This window comes from Periplaneta americana, chromosome 9 (assembly GCF_040183065.1).
Source record: "Periplaneta americana isolate PAMFEO1 chromosome 9, P.americana_PAMFEO1_priV1, whole genome shotgun sequence".
NCBI classification, from domain to species: Eukaryota; Metazoa; Arthropoda; class Insecta; order Blattodea; family Blattidae; genus Periplaneta; species Periplaneta americana.
The window spans coordinates 161601364-161628971 of NC_091125.1; the positions used below are offsets into that span (position 1 = coordinate 161601364).

Genomic DNA, 27608 nt, shown 5'->3' on the forward strand with positions numbered 1-27608 from the left:
GTACATTTTCTCTGACTGATTTCACAGCCATAGTTTTAAGGCATACAAAATAGACAAGCTATTTAGTAAGAATTTTAGTTTCTGGGTATGAGACCTCTGTAAGATGATGTTTTTGATAGGAATGTTGTCAGAAGACGGCGAGTTCTACATCAGCAGTTCTGCACGGCCGTTTCAGTTCCCTGGAGGAAGCAGTGACGTCTTGAGCAACAGCGGAAGTCAGTTCTTCCCAGGCCAGCTCTACCACATCGGCAGCGAGTGCAAGCAAACTGCCAGGGTGGACGACATCACGGTGGACTTCGTAACACCAGACAGTGGAATTATTGACATAACCGTTGCGGACAAGCTGTCAGCTCTGGAAGCGGGTTCCGATTCGTATGAAGACGAAGTGGATACCAGCCCATCAAATATATCTAGGTTTAGTGTTAGTTTCAGTGAGCAGTTAGCTGGCCATAAAACAGATAGGGCAACAGTATGGGAGGACGAAACAGACTCTGTGAAATGCGGAGCAGATGAATCCCCGTCATCTTCTTCAGATAATGGGGAGAAGGTGTCAATAGAATCAGTGAAATTGCAGGACTTGTCCTTGGCTGAGTCAGCAAGGGCTACTGAGCCAGTTACTAATGGAGTGAGTGGCAGTTCTGTTGACAGAGACACTGACACATGTTCTCAATCACCATCTTCGCCTCTTTCTCCATCAGGCCTAGGTGAGTTACGGCACACAAGAGATCGTTTGAAACTGGACTTGCCTGCGTCTAGCAAGGCATTTGTTCTGGATCCTCCTGCCGTTGGGAAGCGGCGCTCTGTAGAGACAGTGAAGGGTGAAGCATCACTGCTAGACAGTGGGGAGGAAACAGAGGACAGTGGTATAGAGTCCAGTAATGGACCAGTGACTGTAGATCCCAAACAAGTCAAGTCTCCAGCAGAAGATTCCAGTAAGACATAAATTTATGTGATATATTTCCCCAGGATCTAAATACAGCAATGATGGCTAATTGGTTGGGAGTAGGATTAATTGTAAGTCCTAACCATCAGTACATGGTTATGTAAAGGTTTCTGAAATTCAACGTTGAATGTACCTGTATTTCTCAACCAACCACACTGTTTAAAATGCTTTGTTGTGGTTGTGTAAAGATTTGTAAGATTCAGTGTTGAGTATATCTCTACTACCAGACTGTTTAAATTGCAATGTTAGGTAAAACTTTATAAAACATAACATTGAATGTAAATTTCAACCATCAGGCTGTTGAAAGAGCAATGTTTATGTAAAGGTTTATAAAACTCGGTACTAAATTACAGGCTCAGCAATCAAACTACTTAAAGTGCATTGTTATGTAAGAGTTTGTAAGATTCAGCACTGAATGTACCGGTAATTCTCTTACATCATATTATTTAAAGTACATTGTTATGAAAAGGTTTATAAAAGTCAACATATGTAAGTCTCAACTTTTTAATTATTTAAAATGCATTTTTACTTACAGGTTTATAAGATTCAGCACTGAATGTAAGTCTCATCAACCACCAGACTGATTAAAGTTGATTTTACGTGAAGGTTTATAAGGTTCAGCGTTGAATGTAAGTCTCTACAACTAGATTGTTTGAAGTGCAATGGTTGTGTAAAGGTTTATAAGATTCAGCATTGATTGTAAGTCTCAACCATTGGACGATTAAAGTGCATTGTTAATCGAAGGTTTATGAGGTTCAACCATCATACTATTTAAATTGCATTATTACATAAAGATTTATAAGATTCAACATTGAATGTAAGTTTCAACAACTAGATTGTTTGAAATACAGTGGTTATGTAAAGATTTATAAGATTCAGCACTGATTGTAAGTCTCAACTATTGGACGATTAAAGTGCATTGTTAATCGAAGGTTTATAAGGTTCAACCATCATACTATTTAAATTACATTATTACATAAAGATTTATAAGATTCAACATTGAATGTAAGTCTCATCAACTATATTGTTTGAAGTACAATGGTCCTGTGAAGGTTTATACAGTTCAACATTGAATGTCTCAACCACCAGACTGTTTGAAGTATAATGGTTATGTAAAGATTTTTAAGATTCAGCATTGATTGTAACCATCAGATGATTAAAGAGCATTGTTATTCCAAGGTTTATGAATTCAACGTTGCATATGGAATGAATACAGCCAATTCTTGCCTATCATGTGTAAATGCAAGAGACTGGAGTTGATTTTGGGTCTTGATTAAAATATTCCCAATCGGACTATACGGTATGTGTTTTGTAGAGATATATTACAATTGTGTCTTTGATATAGATACTAAGTTGAATATTGCAATTTTGGCTTCAATTGGTGCTATTCTTTGATACCGTCCTTCTGGCACTATGCAAATCAATTTTAGCTCACTTAAGGTATCACACACATACACATTAATATCAGGGTGTTTCACAATGGTCTGTGGAACCATGACAATTTATCAGTTTTTAAGGACAGGTTATACTGTCTGTCGATTTATTCTTTTATTGAAATTCAATCCACATATAAGGTTATTTTCTCTTTTAATAATATGATTTATTATATGAATACGAATCTATTACTTAAAATAGATCAATATCAATTTTTCTGGAGATAAACTAAAGTTTTTTTTTCTTTCTTTCTTGATTTAAGGGAATTGGTGTGCATTGGTACAGTAATTAATTTTTAATTAAAATTGTTCGAAATTTCAAGTGTTGTGTTCAAAAATAAATCCTAATTGATTATTGTAAAGAACTTCAGGAATTAGTGGGTAACATTACATGTATTCTGCTTAACAGTGGAGTGCTAAAGACGATAATGATAATAGTTTGGCATCTGTAGGTAGTAGATCAAATCGAAATATTTTCTACTCGTCTTAACTTTTATTTATTTCTTTCTTTTTATCTCAAGTGGCTGGCTATAAGAAGTTCCTACTTTGTGCCGAAGGTCATGTTGCAAAGCTGGTTGCCATCATGATAATATAATGATCAGTTGATTTTCTGATAACAGGGAAAACGAAAGTGTCCCAGGAAAATCTGTATAGACACCCTCTTTTCCACCCTAAATTGTTGTACTTATACATTGCAGAAATGTAGACTTTGTTATGAATAAAATTATAATAAAGCCAATGTAACAGTCTTTTCATATTTCTTAACTTCAAACAGTAAAAACAAATAGCAATTTAATGTCTGTAAAGCAAATTTCTTTCACAATTTAATAATAATTCTACATTTTTTCCTCTTCAGGTTTAAAGTGGTATAACAAAATAGTTACGACTATTAATTGAAGCTGAAATTGTGATATTCATGCACCAAGAAAATGTTTAAACTGGAGACTGCAACATCGTTCAGTTGCCACCCTGAATTTTAAATGGAATGGGACTAAATGAGTGCACGAAAGCATGAATGGATGACTGAATGTTACACGAACTCTGATTGTAAAATAATTTTTTAGAACTTGGACTGAACACTCGTACATAAGTCACATTCTCTTTAAATTATTTTAAAATTTAGATATCAAAATTTCAGCACCTCACCATGCATGGAAGAAGAAAAAAAACCTGAGGAAACTATTAGTAGTTGCACAAATTCATTTCCATGAATAATATGTAGGAAGCTTTCTATTCCCCAACAAAATTTGTATCATCTTGAAAAATAAACTTAGCATCATATAAATATAAAATCATAGTAGTGATAGATTATAGGAGACCATCACTTCTAGTTTTACGAATCCACAGGTTTTTATTTTGGATTTTAGTTTAACCCAGTATCAAACAGCATGAAGTGTTGTTTTTAAAATTCCATGCTGATTGAATATATTATTTGATAGAATTTATAATCTCGAAGGAGAAATGTGTACAATGTGTAGAGAAAAGAGGAATGTCATTATTATTTACTTATGGCTTTTAAGGAACCCGCAGGTTAATTGCCGCCCTCACATAAGCCCACCATCGGTCCCTATCCTGAGCAAGATTAATCCACTCCCTACCATCATATCCCACTTCCCATCTACGTCTCGGCCTCCCCAAAGGTCTTTTTCCCTCGGCCTGAAATGTCATTATTAGGAAACGGATTTCTAGTTCTGCAGCCATTTTGTTTGCTACATCCTAGATGTATGTTGTTCAGATATCTCTATGTTTCATTACATAGGATCCTCCTATTTAAATTCTATAGGACTTGCAATGCCTAATTGAATCATAAAGACCTATAAATGCTTAAAAATTATATTTGTACCTAAAAAGTGCCTTTTAGTACCGGTATTTTGTGTACATTTAAAATAAAAATACCGGTACTAAAATGCAAAAATTCCCAAAAACTACAAAAATGCTATTTAAAATGTAAAGAAATTCTTTTAAGACAAACACTGGTCTGGCAAGTTCGTCCCATATTGGTCTTAGAAGGGAAGAGAAGAAGATTTTACCTAATTTCCTGGAACTGAAATTCGTTTAGAAAAGTTCATCCTAGTATAAAAGAGGTAGTAGTTTGTTCAGGTTAGGCGAGAGCTTACAAATTAGTTTTCACGTCACCCCTGTTATGCGAAATGAAACTGACAAATCAGCAATCAGCCTCTTTCACTGATATAATTCGAGTCTTCAATTCAGTAGCACTAATTATCAGCACCAGTTCTTTGTACATAAATTCCACCTAAAATGGAATATACTAAAATTCAGATTATTAATTTTTAATTTTATATAAACTCCTAAAAGTTCTAAATCTCTCTTTTTAGCACCTAGAAATTCCTTCCCTAGTAATTATAGATTAAATATAATTATCGAATTAAATCTATTACATTCAGGATATATTTGCTAACCCTTTCTAACCCAAATTAAATTTACAAGCAATCCATGTTGAAACAAATAGCTGTATTAGGACCAATTCAGTGACCAAGTTACGGGAGTGGCAACATTTGAAACAAAACTATATTGATGAAAATGTATTGAAATAGAAGTTATCCAGCAAAATTTACCTTCATATGTAACACACAAGTATATAAATGCTATAAAGTTAATTATTGCCATATGGTGTATATATAGGTAAGAAAGGGTTAAATATCTTTACCTGTGTCTATACATTACATAAACATTGGTATCTGTTATTAATGAATTCATTATTATTCGCAAAACTTGAGGTAATTACTTTTCTGTATATTAAAGAATTTTCGAGCATATTCTTTCCCATCTAATAAATAATGTTATACCGATTTTTGTTATAACAGGAAAAACCAACCTATCATACATCATTCTGTGTTTTTTTTAATATACTTATCGAAGTATTTCTTAAAAATTAGTAATGAAAAGAAAATGTACATAATAATCAGCTTAGGCAATGATCATTAAATCTTCGGAATTTTTATACGCTTTTTGTTTTTACTGAATGTTAAGAGATCCCAATTAACACATATCCCATTCTCTTGATAGATGGCCACTTCACTGTTTATAAGTACTACACTGCTTTCTCTTTGAGACTTATATCATGCCACATTCTACAGTCTTCCACTCAGATGGCTTACAAAATAGAAGGAATTATCATCTAATAATAATAACTGATATATTTACTTCTGTATTTTATAGAATTTGTACCGGTACTTCTTTAACTGCTAATGAATAAGATGCAATACTAGAGACTGTTTGGTACATTATTGTTGAGGCTTGATACACCAAATACTCTCTTTTCTCTCTACAGTAGAGATAGGAAAGTCTTTTCTCTTCTGTCCACTAAATAAAAAATAAGTTAGACATTAATGAACTTACAGAAAATCCTATACGTAAAGGTAATAATACAAATAAGTAATAATATCGATCTTGAAATAACAGTATTTTTTAACATTGTTCTCAAAACTTATGTTCAAAGGACAATTAAACTCGTGTTTTAATGAGATAAATTTTTCTGATTACTTTACCAAAATTTGGTTGTATACTATATCTCGATATTTTTTGTTTCTGATAATTTAACTTGTTGCCAATAATAATATTCTTCATCGTATCTGTCACTGGTCATAAAACATCACTTTGCAAGTAGGAATTTATCAATTGCCAACCTGCTATGAATATTATTGAATCAATTTTTATAAATTGCTAATACACTTCACAGACCCACTAACTTCTTGCAAAATAAGAGGTTTGTTTTATTTTTCATAAATTTGTAATTTTCTTGGAACAGAACAATTTTACTGAACTACTCTTTGATTTGGTAGAATAAATGCACTGATATAAAAAGTATTTATTCAGATCTTGGTAATATTAAGACCTATGTAAAGATCTCTAGAAATCAACTCACAGAGAAATGACGAGATAATTTCTATTCCTGATCCATATTGAAAATAGTGTACCATAAATTATTCACATAATTGAGTTGTTCAGTCAAATAAGGGGTGAAGCACTTTTTCATAGTTTAGAAAGAAAGAGGCAAGCTGTAATTCAAGCATGTTTCAATAAATGACCCATTTTGATGTGACTTTTAGTAATTAATTTATTCAATGACTCTTGAAAATGAGTTAAAAATAAACAATGATGAAGAACATACACGTATACAATACATATTCTTCTGTGTTTTGAAAATTAAGTTAATACATTAAATTTGTCAATAAGTATGTATTTCGAAACATGTTGATTTATTCAGAAGCTATGTATAACTGACAGGAAACTCGGAATAGGGCCTAAATGATTTTTATGCACGTAAACGAAGTGTTTCTCCTCTGTCACTGTATAAAAACAGTTTTTGTCTCTAATCAGATTCTAAGTCATTGAGACTGGTTCAAGTTCAAAAAAGACATGCTGTTGCATCTGAGAAAAGTAAGGAATCATTTCCATGAGATAATGAGACAGTTCAGAAATTATGAGCTACTGAAACTGGAAAAAAAAAACGAAAATTGCAACCACCGTCGAAATGAAGACATCCGCAAAGATCTTGAAATTGATTTTACTGTTAATTAGCCATAGCAATATAGACTGCAATGGAAAGAGCATGTCAAGAAGATGGATCGTACTAGAAGGCCTAAACAAATCTTATCTTATGTCCCAAGAGGACGAAGAAATTTAGGACGACCTAAAACACTGGCACAAGACTGTTGTGGTCTAATACATGAAGGCTCATGATGTTGATGATTAGGGGTAGGATTTTGATTACCTATAAATCATGAAAAAATGTCATAAAAACAATTCATTTATGGCCTAAAAATCTTAAAAAAATGCCCTTAAAAATGCCCTAAAAATTGATCTTACATAATTGACTTAGTAGGAAAAGAGGTTTTGTACTACTTAATATTTAGTAATTAAATTAAATTCTAGTACCAAGATTTAAGTTTATTTAATTTTACATAATTTTTTCTAAGTAGTACACTTTAATTAATTATTTTACATGATGTACTTGCATGTAGTCCATCACAAGGCCACTCTTATCCGGAACTAGCAGGTATAGAGGAGTCTATATTGAAGGGGTGGTTGGACTGATACATTACATGGGGTGTACTACGTTAAAATGGCAATATTTGTGTAGAAAAACGATTAAAATAACATACAAAATAATAGGTATTAATGGACAAAATATGTAGAGAAAATATCAAAGGAAATTAACATTATTTTACATTAATAATGGGGATTTATGACCAAAATTAAATGAAAATACCTAAAAAAATTGACTGAATAAAACAAAAAATGCAGGCAAAAAATGCAAAAAAAAAAAATGCCCTAACAAATATCTCTTAAAACACTCGGTTTATTACATAACATATACATACTAAAGCAGCTATATTTCTGGCTTACTAGAAAAAAGATACAATTTCAACAAAATCCTAGCCTTATTGATGATTATTTTTGTGATTAGTAGATTGAACGTGTTTATTAATCCCGAAAATATATTAAGGTTATAAAAAATTATTAAGACAAAATTCACGTCATAGCACCAATTGAACTTGCTGATTTTTAAGTTCAGCCCTAGTTTCAATTTTTCTTTTTGCTGTTAAATAATAATGAACGATAGTAGGCCTATTAATAACACTGGATTTTTCACCCACTAGCAGAATTAGTCGACATTAAAAAATGGGCATTGTTGTTAAAAAATCTGTATGAAACTAACACAAGAAGCAGCAGAGCATGTTAACCCAGCATTACAGAGAGGAAAACAAAAACTAACATAAGAGAAATTATTAGAAAATGTAAGTAATACGTACAAATAGTGCAGGACTATACCAAAGAAAATGTGACTTATGTACTGTTACTAAACAATTGAAAACAGACTGGAGTAAGTTTAATAGCAACAAATTTTTATTTAGAAATAAGAAATGGCGATCTCTTATGCAATAGAGAATTATACACACAAATTTGGTAAGTTATTTTTGTGATTAATGCTGTAGGCCTATGCTCTTCAGAACATGTTCTTTCAGACTTCTCTAATGTGATTTCTTCCTGTTACACTTCTAGTTTATACGACCAGTTATTGTAAATATCAATCCAAAATTTACCATTTTTATTCTTTCCAACACAAATTCAACACCCATCTTTCATGCCATCAAGACAAAAGAAGTGTTTGCATTATAATCATATGTTAACATTATTTCAAGAATTAGCCTAATTTTACTTCTGCTTACAACACACACTTGAAGCATATTTATATCACAGTTTTTTAAAATGGAACACTGTTTTATAATAGTTCACTATTTATTGGTACAGAAGTTGTTTAAAGTAGTGACATTCTTTCAGATGTGTATATAAAATAAATTAATTACGTAAGAGTGTTTTTGTTTATGGCAATAAAGAGCACTGTAAATGAGATGGTAACTATGCTGCTAGGATATATATATATATATATATATATATATATATATATATATATATATATATAGAATTAATGATTGATTTAAGCATTTCTTCTAGGCTCCTCCGAGTATTTTTCTCAGTTCCATATAACCAGTCCATGATTTTGTAGAAGTAATTTACTTATTTAGTTCAATGGAGTTCAATCCGATAAATTATAATTTAAATAAATAAGAAAGAAAGAAAGAAAGAAAGAAAGAAAGAAAGAAAGAAAGAATTGTAATGGGTTTTGTTTTCGAGCATAATCGTCATTTTTATACAGGGTGTAACAACTTTAATGTTTAGAATTTCTGGAACATGTTCCCTGACACGTTCTACGTCGATTAAACCTAACATACCTATATCCAAAGTTCTATAGGTTTGGAGTATTTGTACCCCAAAGTTAAATATTTTGAGTTTAATTTTATCGCTGAATACTGAAAGAAGTAACACCAATTTCTGAAAGTGAGATATCTATGTCATTATTTTTATTATTACCATATTACATTTTAATATCAACTACTTGTGAGTATGAAAGAAGCAGTGCAAAGTTGAAAAAAAATGTCCTTAAGATTCCAAACACTGTACTTCTTGCGGAAAATGTGATTAATTTTGTCTCTGCTCCAAATGTCCTCCTTGAGCGGCAATACAGTTCTCGGCTCTACGCAGAAGTCCATTTGTGGCTGATTGAATGGTACGAGGGCTGTTCTTTATTAATTCAGAAGCAGCAGTGATTCTGTTTCGCAACTGTTCACGTGTGTCAACTTCTGTTGCATACACTATTCTTTTCATATCACCCCACAAGTAATAATCCAAAGGCAAATCAGGTGACCTTGGAGGCCATGCCTGAGGACCACCACGACCTATCCAGCGATTGAAAAAATGTTCATTCAAAAAGTTTCGCACATGGAGAGAGAAGTGAGCAGGATGACCATCATGTTGGAAATCTCACAGCCAACGGAACATCTTCCAGCAAACCTGGTAGTTCATTTCGTAAAAATAATTCATAAACTTCTCCTGTTACATTGCGATCGAAGAGGAATGGGCCTATAAGTCTGTCGTTTAGCATATCGCACCACATGTTAATAGAAAATCGATGTTGAAAATGTCTTTCTCTTATTGCATTCGGGTTTTCATATGCCCATGTATGACTATTTCGAAAATTAGTTATGCCATTTCTGGTGAATGTAGCCTCATCAGTGAACAAAATCTTTGCAACCAACTGAGGTTCAATCGTTAACCAGTTACATAAATTCAAACGAGGAGCCAAATCTTGTGGCTCAAGATGCTGTACTCCTTGGTCGTGATACGGATACAAACATTCCTTATGTAGTGTTCTCCATACCTTCATATGATTTACATCGAGCTGTGCAGCAATCCTCCGTGTACTTAACCGTGGATTTTCGTCTACAATATCAATAGTCAAGTGCTTGGAAGTTGACCAGACTGTGAAATTTGCCAATAGGCACGTGAAAATAACTGTGCACTAGGAATCCTATGATTTGGGAACCGTGCTTGATATGCCAAAACAGCTGCTGTTGCATTGCCATCACACAGTCCATACACATAAACTATGTCGGCGTATTCCTGATGTGTGTACACAAAAGGCATGTCTTAATGGTAAAACTCAATAAAAAGACTAGTCACAATACGGTTTATTTTTCACACAACTGTTATTTTAAACTGTTGTCTGTTTAGTTTCCTTAGCAACCTAAACAATTTTAATTTAATTTCTCTTAAAAGTAAAATTTCCTTCATTCGCAGCTTTTCAAATGTTTCTTATGTATCTCTACTTAGTAATGCCATAAAATAGGCCTTGTATAAACAGTATAATGCTTGGAGCTGCAAGAAGTTCTATTTTTTTCAGCTATGTTATCTCTGTAACCTCTCAATTTCGGATATAGGTATGTTAGGTTTAATCAACGTAGAACGTGTCAGGGAACATGTTCCTGAAATTCTAAACATTAAAGTTGTTACACCCTGTATTTTCTTGTCCCACATTTCTTTCATATAACTCTTTAATATTGTTAAAAATATATTTTTATTACATCGTATTTATACAGATATGAAGTGGCAACGAATATATATATATATAACAATTTTAATGGAACTAACTTTTGGCTACATAAACTATACACCAGTACCGATACTGAAAGTTGTCATAATTCCTTTAAAGTTTTGCCAGATTTGATTTTTTTTTAAATATATAATTAATGTGACGAAGTGGTGTGTAATTAAAAAATTCCAGTCCTGACTTCAGCTTTACACTGGAGTTAAAATTACAAGCATAATTAAAAACTCGACTTTGTTCCTTATAATTGAATGTTTGAACTAAACAATACTAAGAAATGCAGAGGTTATGAAGTGAAATTGATCGGTTTCGCTGCAATACACTATTTGTATCTGAATGTGAAAAGTCTTTATCCACATATCTGTTATAAAGTCCACACACAAGCAGCAACTTTTAAACAGGAGGGGCCTTGGTTTTATTAGATTGAGAGCTATCAAAATAATATACCGAAAAACACAAGTACCGGTAGCATTTTATTCAAACACACAAGATTTTATTAGATGCATAAATATATTACATCAAACTAAAAGAAATGTGGATTCAAAGTGTTATTTGCTTATTTAAGGACAAATCTTGCAAAAATTTGTGTTAGCATATGCAAGTCATTACCTAAGCGAAATCTTTTGCATCTTCGTTGATCATCTTTTTATCTTACTAGAAATCCTAATAAGCATGATAATGAAAAATTATAATAATTCCAGAAACTACTATGCAAGGAAAATATAAATTAATGTATTTAAAAACTCAAGGTTATTTTTTACGTGAAAGGTACACTAAAACCAGAGTTATCAGTTTTGTCGTCTAAGAATCTTATTAGAAATTCCTTAAAATGATATATCTGGTTAGCTTCCTACGTTTTTATATATAACTTTTCTTTTTTTTTTCTTGCATTCAGAAATGTTCAAACAAATTCCCAAGGAATATTAAAATGTATTTAAAGTATGTAATGTTATAGTAATATTCGTTACATAACCAAATATGATGATATATATATAAAAAAAAAAGATTTACTGTGAATATTTACCAGAAAGTGGAAAAAAAAAGAAGCCATTAAATTGGTCTGATAGAAGGAAGTTTATTAGCTGCTGCTGTAGGTTGTACAAACTTCATATTAGTCAGCAATAAATACCTCATACCAACACGAACACCATTTCCCCTGTTTTCAGTACCTGAGCTTGTAATATGATGGTGTAAGTATATTGCTGCTTATTACTGAAAACTGAAATCTTTTCCATCTTCAGTTGATACCATAACAAATTAATCACATTCTCTTGCCAGGTCTTTTTGTTAAATAATTATAACTTTGTAAAGAAGGGATTGTAACAATGTATATAGCATTAGAAATTTATTATTATTATTATTATTATTATTATTATTATTATTATTATTATTATTATTATTATTACTACAATAGTTAATCCAGGCGTTACTCCATGTTTTTATTTACCATAAAAGCTGTAAGAGATAAACTTACAACAAAAGAATGTTGGTTATGAAGGTTCTATTATTTGTTACTAGTAAGTCATTCTGTGACTTCATAATGTTAGCACGCAAAAATAAAAGATTAATAACATTTAATTTTAATGCTAATAGCACCAGATTAAGTCGTTTAATCTCACCTAAACTAAAACTTCATTCGTTAACTCGATTTGGGATCCCTTCAAGTTTTCATTACATGAATGCTTTTTCAAGCTGTTATCGCTACATTTTGTAGGAAGCACAAAATGTGCACGGTTCATGTGCTTATCAAGATACTTCACTTGAACAATTTTTGTGAATGCGATTCAAATAATCTTGTAACATTATGTCCATTATTAGACAGTATGGGTTAAAAAAACAGTCTTCTGCTTTATGATAATAAACGATTGTTTTTTTTTTTTTTTCACGATTAATTACTCCATGTATTTGAGAAAAGCTTTATTTTTGTTTTATATCTGCCATCATAGTGCAACACTTATTTTGTTAAGAAATTTCTGGGTTAAAGCCTTGGAACTAATTATAGTAGTAATAAGATACGTGTTGGCTTATAAAAGGAAGATATATTTCTGCGGATTTTTACGTTGTTCTTCATAATTATAATTAAAAGATTCTGAATAAGTGTAATTACTTGACATTAATAGTGACATTTAGACTCCTTTATACCATTTACTTTGAGTAGTGTGTTAAAATATCTGCTCATTTAAGAACTGACTAAACATTAGCTTCATGTTATCAGAATTCACATCTTAAGAACTGCTTGCGATTTCGAACAACATTATTTCCAACGGAACTGATCATGAAAATGATTGAAATTATTTACTAGCAAGCTACTATTGTATGTCTGTATCAGTTTTGTCAGTTACATATTTCCAGAGTAAAGTTATTTATTCGGGGTGCAATTCATGATCTTTAGCACAGCAGAAGAGTGTTATAGTCTGTATTGTCCCTTGGATATTTATTAGAATCATTTTATTTGTTCACTTAAAAAACTATTTTATGTTTTAAAATGTCTTCTTTATTCGACATCAAGTTGTAGTGACCTGAATATTGAAATTGCAGAGGAAAACGGGAGTATCCCAGAAAAATTTATCCAAATAATTTCTTTGTTCACAGAAAATATACATTTGGACTTACACGGATTTTAATTTCATCTCCAATATGAAAAGCCAATATTCTAGTCATTCTGCTAATACTGCATCATAAAAATATTGGGCATACATTTCTTGATAAATAAATTCAATGTAGTTATTTTTTGCTGAAGAAAAAAACATACATTCACCAGCATAAAAAACGAAACACTTCAATTGTTTTTAATTTAAGGTATTCATACAAATGGCTGTATGTTTACGAATAGAAAACAATTGAACTGTAAATTGTTAATTAAACAAAATGTCGGTAAAATGTCAGTATATTATTGTGGTAACCAAAATATTTTCCGTAGGTATGGTTACCAATAGCATTAACTTAGATCTTATCTTATAATAAAATGTAAGAAAATTGAAGTGTTTCGCTTTTTGAGCTGATCAGTGTATTTGTTATTACCATTCGAAGCTAACTGAAAATATTGAAACCTTTCATGTATATTTTCCCTGCACATGAGTTTACAATATTGCTTGCACTTTAGTTACTTCAATTTCACGTCACTATAACTTAAAAGAACACATGAAGAATACTGCTCTTATCCCTGCTGCAGTGTTTTGTCTAAGATTGCTACATTTACATGCACAGAAGCTGGTTAGTGGCTTGATGTGATGTTTACCACTTTGAACGAATAGCAAGAAAAACAATATAAACAACTTCCCTGCTATTTATAACGTGTAGAATTCATAGATATTTACGTCTACTAAATGATGCATAGCATAAGCAATGCTATAAAACTGAAAACTATATATGCTTTTACTTCCATATCTATTGCATTGTTGCAGATATTTAGGTTAATCAAGCAAATGGTTATATAGCTTATTTGGTGAAATAAGATCAAATAATTTGTATTATATGTACATTATCTAAAACTGTTTTGACTATATTGACACAGCGACATATTACGAGCTGGAAGTAGCCAGGTTCAAGTCTGGGTGGAGGCATTTATTTTGCTGTATCTTCCGGAAAACTCCAGAGTCCATTTAACCTCGTGTAGGATTAAAAATGGACTCTTCCTCAAGAGTAAAATGTGTCTGGAGCATACACTTCTCCTAGTACAGTCGAAAAAACATGATAGCTCTACTTCCTTGTCTCCTGTACACAACAAAATGGCGTGTACTTGGACTTAAAACAGATACCGGTACCTTTTCTTCTATTGATCTTTAGAAATTAATATGAGAATATGTGAAAGTTAGGTACATTTATATTCAGAGTTAATGTAATTCCTTGACTTCGGTTTGTAGTATTTGAATCCTTAATCAAGATGTAAATTAGATCTAGTTTGATATTTTTTAATCAAGAAGACCTGGCAGAAAACATATTTAATTATAAGTAATTGATTAACTAGCGGACTTACTCGTCTTAATTATGTAAGTCTGTGCGGCTTACAGCTGTTTCGATGCTTCATCACACCATCCTCAGAGCCAACTAGATCTCGGCGTCATCTCGAACTTCTCTGCCTGTTGTGTGGGTGCGTTTAATTGTTGAAAAGTGGAATCAAATAGTGTGTGTGTACTGAAATTGATCTGTGTGTTGAGAATTTGATCTGGATGTGTTTTAGTGTGTTTCAACACTTTTCAACAATCAAACGCACCCACATAACAGGCAGAGAAGTTCGAGATGATGCCGAGATCTAGTAGGCTCTGAGGATGGTGTGATGAAGCACCGAAACAGCTGTAAGCCGCACAGACTTACATAATTAACATGAGTAAGTCCGCTAGTTAATCAATTACTTATATTCAAGTGTTAAAAGTAGTGTACGCAAGATTCAAAATGGAATATTTAATTATATTCACGCTCTATGCAATAAGCCTATGATCACTGGAAAAATGGTGCAACAATTCAGCTAGTACTGGAAATGTTTATCTGAACCTTATTTCTCTCGTGATTAATACTGATTTAACAACCGCTTATAATATAATAGAATATTCTGATCCCGGGTTAACATATCGAAATTTTAATTGTCGGGTTAGGGATCAATGTAACAGACATAAAACTTTTTTGTTGATCTGTCCGATTATTAGTACTTTATTTGTCCATGTAAATGTAGTAATTTCTATATTATAAAATGAATAGCGTTCCTAAATATGTTTTGTAAATAATTAATTACCATGAATGTGTTGTATCTGAACTTTTGTGTCCATTTTAGCGCAAGAAGAGAGAAGTTTATCATGTTGCTATGTTTTTTAGAGTAATTTACATATGCGAAGAGTAGTTGCTGTGGCCAATAGTAGACTAGTGTTAGTTATATTATTCTAGTTACGATATGCAGTCACCATAGCCATACACAGCCCCAGAAAGTGTAGGGTATGAAAATTATATGGTTCACTTTTAAAGGTCTGTCGGTTTTTTGCGTCATGCAAAAATATAGAAAAATGAACACGGTTTAGTGTGTTTGTATTTAAGTACACATTTATTGTGTGTATGAATTATAAGCCACCTTCATGCTTTAAGGTAATCAAGAAGTGTAAATCTACTGTAAAATACAAGCTCTATATCTCGACAACTTTTAAAGCTATCCCTTTGCAATTCTTAAAACAGACTAAGAAAACTCTGATGAATATCCTCTGTAAATTTTAATATTCCAATGAACATATAAAAATTTTAGTAAAATATAAAATCTTGTGAAGAAAAAACAGATAGCACTGAGATGTAAGTGCCAATTTTTCTCATAACTAATGGGAGGATTTTAATGAAATCTCTTTTACACAGCCTACAGACATAATTTAATTTTGATAACTAGTCTGAGAATGAGATATGATTTTTTTTTTTGTAAATGTGAAACATTAATGTAATTTTTCAAATCACCAAAAAAATCACATCTCATTCACAGACTAACATAGGAAAATGATTCTAGCTACCAAAATTCAATTATATCTGTAGGATGTATAAAAAAAAAATCATTCAAATCCCTCCACTAGTTCATGATAAAAAATGGCACTTTTAGGTCTGCTAAGATCACCAGATTTTTTTTTTTTCGGGAACAGATAACAGTACCTATGTATGAAGAAATTCTAAATAAAAAAGTGGTCTTCCAATGGATCCCGGCCCACTGTGGACTGAATGGTAACGAGAAAGCAGATATGTTAGCAAAGAAAGGAACTAAAAATCAACTTAAAAACAAATTTCAAGTTCCCATATGAATCAATAAAGCGAGTCATAAAAAGAATAAGTAACGGCGAACAGGCAAAACATCAAAATGGAAAGAATCACTCAAAGATCCAAAACTAATTCCTGATCTACCTCGAAAATCTGCCATGGCCATGTTAAGATTGATTACTAGTCATGACTGCCTCAGAAAAACACCTCCATCGTATTGGAGTACTGAATTCACCTAAATGCTTACTGTGCACCAGAGAAGAGGACATGGAGATGGAGCACCTGGCTAATTGTGAAACTCTTTGGACATTTGTGGACCTTCCATCAAAATATTGGGAAGCAAGAAGGATGATGACTTCATTGTTAAATCCAGAGCATTAGACACACACACATATATGAAGAAACTACAGAGTGATTTATATAGAACTGACACATTTCTTTCATTAATTGCTTCAAAACGAACTGTGCTAGCGACAACTTATTATACCTAAAATGTAGAGGAATTTTGGGAGATTATTTACCTCTATAGCAAATGTTGAAAATGTCCTCCATCCTGCATAAGACACAACTCAACACATCGTTCCATGTTACTGGCCACTCGTTGGGAGGACTCTGTTGTCAATAGCTTGAATCTCCTGTGTGATGTTGTGCTTCAGAGCGTCCAATGTCTGGGGACGTGTGGCGTAAACCCTGTCTTTTAAGTAGCCCCATAGAAAGAAGTCCGGCGTTGTCAAATCCGGAGATCTCGGTGGCCACAGGTTCCTGGAAATTATTCGGTCGTCAAAGAAACTTGCAATTAGTTCCATGGATTCATTTGATGTATGGCATGTAGCGCCATCTTGCTGAAAATATCCTTGACTCAGCTCTACATCGTCCAGTTGCTCAAGAAACTCCATGAAAATCAGTCGGTACTCTGCAGTGTTCACAGTCTGGTTAAAAAAAATTGGCCCTTTTCACTCACCAGAGATCCAGTTGTTTCTAATTTGTTTACCAGTCCCAGTATTGTGTTTCTTTTGGGAGGATTGCGAACACCAAATTCTCTCTGGTGTGCCCTTTGAGTAGCTGTAATTGAATTCGTAATCCAGTATTGCTTCACAAGGAAGAGTCGTTGATTTAATGTGTACTGCATTTTCACGTTGACACAAAATGACGAAAACAGCTGCCAACAATAGGAATAAAACATAAACATCTGCGCATCTAGTGCTGCCAACAATAGGAATAAAACATAAACATCTGCGCATCTAGTGACAAGGAATCGAAATTCCAGAACATTCTGCTTAATTTGGTGCTAAAATTGGGTCATTGAATGAATTTCCAACGGAATAATTAAAGAAAGAAATGTGTCAGTTCTATATAAATCACTCTGTACTTTTAATATTTCCGTTAGTTTGTCATTCACTTGTATTGTTATTACATACCTTAAAGAATTAAAATATTAATTCTATTTACACACAAGCATTACTTCCAAGAAGACACGGAGATATTTCAGTCGGCTTCTGGAGTTGTGGATGGAAATCATTTCCTCAGAGAAAATGTTTAATATTTCACTCCATTTTGAATAAAGATCAGTATTTTCTTCATTCAACTTGGCTATTTTCTCTAAAGTCAAATGTTTTTTTTAACAAGAAATTTTATAAAATTAATTATTTTATCCAGGGCAAGTTCATCTACTGTCGGTGACTCAGGAGAAGACGAGAGCGGACTGAGGAGGAAGGGATGTGAACAGATAACGTACGACAATATGTGCAATATTTGTACTGCAGTAAGTGGAAACATTAGGTCTCCTTCTGTTCAACTTAGCTTTAATTTCCATACGCATTGTTACTCATGTTTCCCGCACAAGTAATAACCTGGCTACTGGGATGCTTATCTGAGCGATGTTTATAATAATCAACAGCGATAGTCAAGAAGGTCACATTCTTTCCACTCGTCTTCTCCTGAGTAACGGACAGTACATTGGAAGAAAAATAATAGACTATCTCTTAAAGACATCTTAGCAATATACATTCCAGATATGTTGTGAATTAACACCCAGGCACTGACATTCAACAGCATTTTCATAAAATTATAATAATTAACATTTAAAATTCGGGGATATCTGGGGACATTCCGGGAACGAATTTTGTTCAGGACAAAAACCAAAATTCGGGGACTATCCCTGGGAAATGGGGATGTTTGGTAACCTTAACTTATACATCAGGGTTTTTTTTTTTTTTTTTTGAAAAATATTTTATTAAAATATTGAAATTTACAGGTTATGTTTATCAGATTTTCCTCAATCTGTCTTAAAATTTCAGCTGGATAGCTTTAAAAGTGGACTCCTGTATTTTATTTACACTTCCTGTTTACCTTAATTTTCGAATGAATGATTTGGTACTTTTCACAAATTAGGCTATGTACAGTAATTTCTAATAATACATGTTACAGAGATCTGTTCGAATAGAAGGCAACATACACTTCTGAGAATTTACTATTCATATACGTTAATTCAGCCATTAGTAATTTTTTTATGGTGGATGCGTTTCTAATAACTAATTTCGTATGTTATATGATGTGTAATTTGTGCAGATATCATGAACACTCTTGCAAAGTTGGACTTCTATTGAAGCTACGTCACCTGTATACTTGCACTGGTGACATGAAAGCTTTCATTAGGTATACATTGTTGCTATAGCAACATGACGAAATAATGAGACATCAAAATGGCTGACCATGCTTCATGTTAAAGGCAGAAAGAAGGAACGAAATGAAATAAGTTTTGTTTATGTAATTCTTATGCGATATGAAGAGTCTACATAGTCGTGGGGTTGTGTATGCTTTTGTTTGTGATCACTCCTTGTAGTAGCAAATGAAGCCGTCCAATCGCAGTGTGGGGAGAGCTAAAGAGAAGTGTTGATGTGTTTGAAACATCTAAGAGTTTGCCATTTGATACTGAGTGCTGACAAATTTTCCTTCAGACATTTAACTACCATATGAGGCCTGAAAGGATATACTTAATATTATAGTGATGTATTTAGTGCGCAAAAGCAGGGAAAAAATAGTCGCATATTTTATAATCTGATTGTGGACATTTCTCTCTTCAAAAAAATTTTCTGAAAATTATTAACTCGCTGATCTCTATGGTATTTTAGAGAGAGAGAGAGAAAACATATTTAATTGTTATAATGACTTTTTAAAGTTTTAAGAAATGTAATTTAATTTTAAATTTTTACTAGTAATAGAATATAACGGAATAAATCTGTGGCCAGGAGGAAAAAGGTCTTAAGTAAAAATGTTACACTTTTCAGGAGAGCAGTAGAAAAATTGAAATTGTGTCAATTATAGAGTTTTTTTAATTAAGAAAATTTTGCTGGATATTATTTGTTTCTATTTCTTCTAAAATAGGTAATGGTGCTCATTTAACAATTTTCTTGATTATTTCCAAAAATATCCGCACTTAAGCCCTTTTAAAACTAGAACCCAAACTGAGTAGAAGGGACTATTTAAACATAAGACCTTTTTCATGTCAAAATAAATTAGAAATGTAAATTATTAGGAATGCAAAATGAGTCTTGAACAATTATAGGACTGTTTACCCTGGTGCTTAAAGTTTTAAAACGAAAGGGCGTCAGTATGTGATAAAATAGCTAAAATACAAGTTAGACCTTTTTAATAGGGAAGCATGGAAAGTAAACACGTGATAGTTTGTAAGGAATAAAGTATTAAATATACTTAAGTCCTTTGTTTATTTTATTTTATTGGGTTATTTTACGACGCTGTATCAACATCTAGGTTATTTAGCGTCTGAATGATATGAAGGTGATAATGCCGGTGAAATGAGTCCGGGGTCCAGCACCGAAAGTGACCCAGCATTTGCTCGTATTGGGTTGAGGGAAAACCCCGGAAAAAACCTCAACCAGGTAACTTGCCCCGACCGTTACTCCACAAGTGTGGACAAGTCCTTTGTTCTGTGTGTGCTCGATTCAAAAAGTACTTAGGACATTTGGTAACGCTCTATAAATCCAGTCAGGAGTCTTATTTGACTTTAGCCGTTTTACCAGATTGTAGAGAATTGTTTCCACTTTCAGAATATATAAAAATCTCATTTTCACAAAAAATTGACTTAAGACCTTTTCCCTCCCGGCCACAGAAATGTATAAACTTTTTAAAATATCCTAATAATTTTTAAAATAAAATTAATTTATATAATGTTGTTTGCTACCTGCACAACAATGAAATAAGTTAAAACTAATTCAATTTGTGCTGCAGTGACTGTACAGTCCTTTAATGCTTCATATTCTGTGCTTTTTGTTTTATTAATTTGTGCTCAACATGATTTTTGTGTATCACAGAAACATCCCAATTTATTTTTGTTACGATTTGCATCCCTGTGCCATTGCAACTGAAATACGATCACTACAGAATATGTTGTATCCTTTTCAGCCATAATCTGTCCTATAACGAACTTTTTTAAAACTACTGAAACTGATAAATCAGAAAAATCTTGTACCACTAAAATTCAAGAGAGTTTGGTATCTACAGTACCTGGCCACATTATTATAATCACTCACATTTTTACTATACTTTACATATTACATCCTCATTTGAACTCTGATTTCCTTTCTTAAGCAGAATTCACATTACATATATAATTTTTAAACAATATTAAGTAAAATTACAATTATAACAATGTTAATTCAAGAAATATTGATAAATAACCAACCACACCTCATTTTTACAGAAATTTCAGTATTTCGTACGACCTCCTTTGGCTTTAATTAGAGCTTCAATTCTCTTTGGCATGCTTACAGTACACTTCTGTATTATTTCCTGGATCCTCTCATTGTGATTCCAAACATGTGTCAGCCTTTCAATAAGTCGAACTCTGGTAGTAATAATTTTTTTTGCCATCTCTGTTTTTATGAGGACCCAGACGTTCTCAATGGGATTCAAGTCCGGTGAGTTTCCTGGCCATGGCAAAAGTGGAAAGTTTTTGGAAGCCAGAAACTTTTTGACTCACCTAGCAGTCTGGCAAGGTGCACCATCTTGCATAAAAATATATTTCTCCCCATTTGGGAACCATTCGTTCAGCTGAGGGATAAGCCTGTTTTCCAATACCTGGATATATTGATCTGGTTTCATTGTTCCCTGAACAATATAGAGTCGTCCTGAACCTTTGCCTGATATCACAGACCATATCATGACTGATATTGGGTGTTTAACTGTGTTAACCAGGCATCCAGGAGCAAAATTTTCTTCCTTTCGTCGACGAACAAACATTGCTTTGTCCATCAAACACTGAAAGGTTGATTCTTCGGAGAAGCAAACCTGAAAATTGTCAAAGAAACTGATAAAAACTCTAAATTTTGTCTTTAAGTATTAAATACTGACAATTTTCAGGTTTGCTTCTTCGATGAATCAACCTTTTAGTCTTTGATGGACAAAGCAATGTTTGTTCGTCAACGGAAGGGAGAAAATTTTGTTCCTGGATGCCTGGTTAACACAGTTAAACACCCAATATCAGTCATGATATGGTCTGTGATATCAGGCAAAGGTTCAGGACGACTCTATATTGTTCAGGGAACAATGAAACCAGATCAATATATCCAGGTATTGGAAAACAGGCTTATCCCTCAGCTGAACGAATGGTTCCCAAATGTGGAGAAATATATTTTTATGCAAGATGGTGCACCTTGCCAGACTGCTAGGTGCGTCAAAAAGTTTCTGGCTTCCAAAAACTTTCCACTTTTACCATGGCTAGGAAACTCACCGGACTTGAATCCCATTGAGAGCGTCTGGGCACTCGTAAAAAGAGAGATGGCAAAAGAATTTATTACTACCAAAGTTCGACTTATTGAAAGGCTGACACATGTTTGGAATCACAATGAGAGGATCCAGGAAATAATACAGAAGTGTACTGTAAGCATGCCAAAGAGAATTGAAGCTGTAAATAAAGCCAAAGGAGGTCGTACGAAATACTGAAATTTCTGTAAAAATGAGGTGTGGTTGGTTATTTATCAATATTTCTTGAATTAACATTGTTATAATTGTAATTTTACTTAATATTGTTTAAAAATTATATATGTAATGTGAATTCTGCTTAAGAAAGGAAACCAGAGTTCAAATGAGGAAATAATATGTAAAGTGTAGTAAAAATGTGAGTGATTATAATAATGTGGCCAGGTACTGTAAACTTCAGGACATTACAAAACAAGAAAGTAGAAAAAAATTTGTTCAGAATTTATTCACTGATGGTGAAAAAATTAACATAAACAAATTAATTCGTAGCATTTAAATCATATAAATATAGCTTACGTAATGTAACTCAAAAGAAAGCCATTCTGACTGCATGACCACCACATAGTCCCCTCATCATGCTTCTGTTAGCTCTTCAATTTTATTGTGATTTGTTTAAAATACATGACTAGAAATTTAAGAATAAAGATAACACGAGAAATATTTTAATATACAGTATTTCATTATTTTTAGTCTCAAACATGTCAAATATTATTTGGCATTGTGCAATAGCTGTAGTACATTTCAACTGACGATCACAACAATCAACATTCAGGTAATATGGTAGTGATCCTTACTGTTACGTTTGCTCGGTTTGGTCGTGAAGAATGTGAGTGCCTCGATTTGTGGATTAGGGAAAATTCTAGTGGGTTCAAACGAGATTTTGTGAATAAGAGAGAAAAGGATTTCCTTGCTTCGTTATTTATAAAAATCCATAATCATACAGTAATATCAGTAATAAATGAATAGGATATTTAACTACTATAATTGTAATAAGATGCATCTTCTCATAATACTAGCGTAACGTATAGAGAACATTTTAAGAGAGCATTGTTACATTGATCTTCCAGATTTACTTTAAGGGGAAACAATGAAACAGTATTTATACTGAATTGGTGTTAAATAATTCATCTTAAATGTTTATTGGACACCAACAAGACTATGTACTATTCAGACTATATTTATACTGTTAGTTAATTTGTTAAGATTGAATATACTAAAATAATTTTACTCGTAGATTAAGAATGGGGGAAAATATTTAATGACTTTTATCTTGCAATATTATTTTTCTTTATCACTGCACTTTGGTTTCGTTATTTCTGCAGTGAACTTTCCCTCACCATTATTTTATTTTGTAAATTATTCTTGTGTAAAATTCTGTGGTACAAATATAATCTGAATTGGGAATTAAAAATTAACCCTGTACCAATTACATGGTGTCATGTTTATGCTAATGCATGTGATTCAAACATTTTTTCCTTCAATAAATATGAAGATTTAATTATTTCAATGGGAAGAGTTTCTGTTTTTCTCTGAAATTCAGGAAACTTGTATTTATCTTTGATATGTCAGTTATTCAGAGATCCAAATTGATTACCCCAGAAGCCACATTACTTTTTGTTATTGTTATCGGTGGACTATACTGCATAATTTTTGTTCTGTCTCATTTGTTGAGCATATACAGATATGGTCAATTGTGCATTTGGTGGTGTGGCCAAGTAATCTTAGTGGAAAAGCCAAATATGGATGCCTGCGTGAAGAAATGAAGTTCTGAACTGAAATATATCACAATTTAAGTCCTTTTTTTTTAAGAAGAGAGAGAGATATGCAGAGAATGGACAAAATAATGGAAACAGCAGTTCAGTTTCAACATTTTTTTAGTAATGTAGTATTAGGTCACTATTTTTCTTGTCATGTTTACATTGTGTATGACACAGGTTCATATGAAGTCCATTTAGCCTCAACTAAACATGCACCAAATAATCTATCCTATTTTTAAATCCGACAAGTTCGTGATTTTACACTTCAAACAAAATATAATCAGAAGGATTGTTAATGTTTCAATAGTACATTATGCAACGAGCCTATAATGGTAGTAATTAAGACGCGAGTATGTTCATGAAACAAGTGCGAGTTTCATAATTTTCATACAGGCATCTTAATTACCATTATAGTCAAGTTTCATACGACTTTTTATGCTCGACCATATTTCTAACTTGAAATTATTCATAAGTATTCATGTTATTCTTATTTGACTGAGGAGCGGAACTGACCTTGTGCAATACCTCGTAAATTGTGCGCAGACGCGAAAGTATTGATTTTTTCCGAGAAACAGATGTCGACATTGAAAAACGAGATGAAAAATTGAATTTATTTGAATAATATTTACAATTAACACTAATTATTATAGTAACAGAACTGACTTTATTTCAAATATAAGTGATTTATTGTTGTCTTTCGATTGCATATCCGAGAATAATTGATACTCGTGCTTTCATATTGCTACAATGGCATTTTCTGATTGGTGAAACATCTAACTTCAATGAATAGGTGTACTTTAATGAGGTCCATTAAAGGGCTGCTACCAGGTGTATAATTACTACATTTCGGCATGGTCGAGCATAAACACATATACATACAGAGGTGTGAAAATTATTAGAATAATCTTAATTTTAAAAGTTTTTTAATAGTTCCTTCACAAATATTAATTGAATTGATGAATATTGGTATATATTACTATACTGATGTAGGATATATTTACTACTAACAATGCCGGAAAGCATTGTTGTACATTGGTATTTTTCTTATTTTACAATTGTTATGGGAATTCAGAAATTATTATATTATGTTGGCGGAATTGGAAACAAAAAAAATTATATGCACAAAACAGATATATACGTTCATTTGAACCTTCACAACAATGTAAACGCAAAGAACAATTAGTTTAAACCATTTCTTAATTAATTTTTTATGTTTCCAATTCCGCCAACATAATATAATAATTTCTGAATTCTCGTAACAATTGTAAAATAAGAAAAATATCAATGTACAACAATGCTTTCCGGCATTGTTAGTAGTAAATATATCCTACATCAGTATAGTAATATTATATACCAATATTCATCAATTCAATGAATATTTGTGAAGGAACTATTAAAAAACCTTTAAAATTAAGATTATTCTAATAATTTTCACACCTCTGTACCTTGCAAAATTACATAGCATTTCCATTATTATGTCCATTTGCTGAAGTTTCTATATATGGCAATTTATCGTTACGAATTTAAAGTGAACAAAATTCACTTGAGTTAGTTACTGAAATAGAATGGTAACTGGAATGAACATTGACAGTAAGACAAACGAATGTTTATTATTTTACACAGACTCCAGTAGAGCAACTACTTAGAACTAAGGCAAACGTAGGTATTGTTCTGTACTAAAAAGGAAATAGTGTCATTTTACTTTTAATATTCAGGTTTATTTACAGTAATACCTGGGCCTAGAGGCTGAAAAATGTGAAAGGACGGATTTAGTTTATATCAATCTATCCTGCACAAGTAACTTGGTGTGTCACATTATGGACATATTGTTTTAGATAAAGACTGCCCCTGCTTCAAATATTGTTAACTAGAATGGTTGTGGGAAAGTAATCTAAATTATTTCCGTAACTGCTTCATACGTAGTTATTTTTTTTTTTTTACACATGGTCCTTTTGAAGTTATGTGTATATTTTGTCTACAAGTAAAACTGACCACAAAGGGCCACTCATCAGATGTCCACAGGTTTTCATATTTTGTTCTTCTTCCCCCCCCCCCTCCCTTTCAAGGAAAGGCTTCATAAACGTAGTGTTGGGAAGGCAAGTTAACTGGAATGGTGGCCATGATATTAGTGTATATACTGTAATGAAATGTGATAGCAAGCCATGTGATTCAGGTTGCCTAATTTTAATTTTTTTATGTACAAAATTTCCAATAACACTGTTTGATGTCTATAATTCATTTTGAATGTACAGATGCAAAATAGCATAAAATGATATGATGGAAATGTCTGTTGTTTCTTTTCACCTTACTACTCCTATTCCTTTCCTACTGTTTTCTAGTTGTTTACATTGAAATAATAAATAATCTAAATTTAACAGAAGAAATACTGAAATCAGAAGTAAACACTGAAATAATGAAACGATTGTCTTTAGAGACAATTAATATTAGGTACCCTCCGCAAAACTGGCTTCATTTATACACTGACTGATCCTTGATCTCCAGAGAACAAGGTGCCAGTGCAGGTGTTACGTGCTGTCTCTTCTCACTTTATAGATCTCTTGGACATGGAACAACAAGTTTTGATGGAGAAATCACTGCAATAAGTTAAAGTCTCAGGAATCTTCTATGCCACATCAATAAATTTAAGAATGCAGTTATATTGTCAGACTCCAAAGCAGCTATTCTATCAATAGTCTCTAAACACACACCTTCATTTCAAACAGCAGAAATAACTAAAATGCTCTCTCAATTAATATCACTCAATAAAAGAATTGTATTCCAATGGATACCATCCCATTGTGGAATCCTGGGAAACGAGAATGCGGATGCTTTAGCAAAGAAGGGCAGCACTGCTACTTACAGACCTGTTATTAAATCTACATATTACTCTGTGAAAAGATTTATTAAATCTACATAATTAGACTTCAACAAACAAAATTTGATAACACAATCTCAAGGGAAAAAATGGAACCCTCTGCATCAAAATCCACAGTTAATTCCCGATTTACCACGAAAATCGTCTGTAGCTGCATTTAGATTGGCAACAGGGCATGATTGTTTGGCCAAACACCTGCATAGAATTGGAATATATCAGTCTCATAACTGCCCATTGTGCAACTCAAACCAAGAAATAGATTCGGAACACCTCAAAATCTGTGCTTCAGTGGCTGGCCATGATAATATCTTTGAAAAATATTGGAGTGCAAGAGGTCAAATGACTTTATTGTCAAATGCCTGGCATTAGAAAACAACAACAACATTGAAATAACTTTAATAATCTGAAGAATTTTCATACAAACTGAATACTGTGTCATGCGCTAAAAATATGCCTGATTGTTCAGTGCAAGAATGGTGTGATTCCGAGCATTTGGTAGTAAGTTACAGGGTATTGAAGCTGAGCTCGCAATCGTTTTGTTGCAGAAATGAGGCAGCTTCTGGCGCTATAAACAAAGTGAACTGTAAGTAGTGTCATTAATTTCAGGGGGTTATTCTTTGAGATATTTCAAACA

General features: G+C 32.6%; 1 protein-coding gene across 3 annotated transcripts in view; it reads left to right on the plus strand.

The window, feature by feature from the left end:
- LOC138706674 (uncharacterized) overlaps window positions 1-26383 on the plus strand; it is a 399695-nt gene extending 373312 nt beyond the window's left edge. For 2 of the 3 annotated variants that reach the window (XM_069836232.1, XM_069836234.1), the window contains one exon: window positions 120-26383. In XM_069836232.1, coding sequence (XP_069692333.1) covers window positions 120-943 — 824 coding nt within the window. In that variant the 3' untranslated portion in view covers window positions 944-26383. The remainder of the gene's footprint in view (window positions 1-119) is intronic. The other variant, XR_011334044.1, reaches the window with a different exon arrangement.
- Window positions 26384-27608: the final 1225 nt, after the last annotated feature.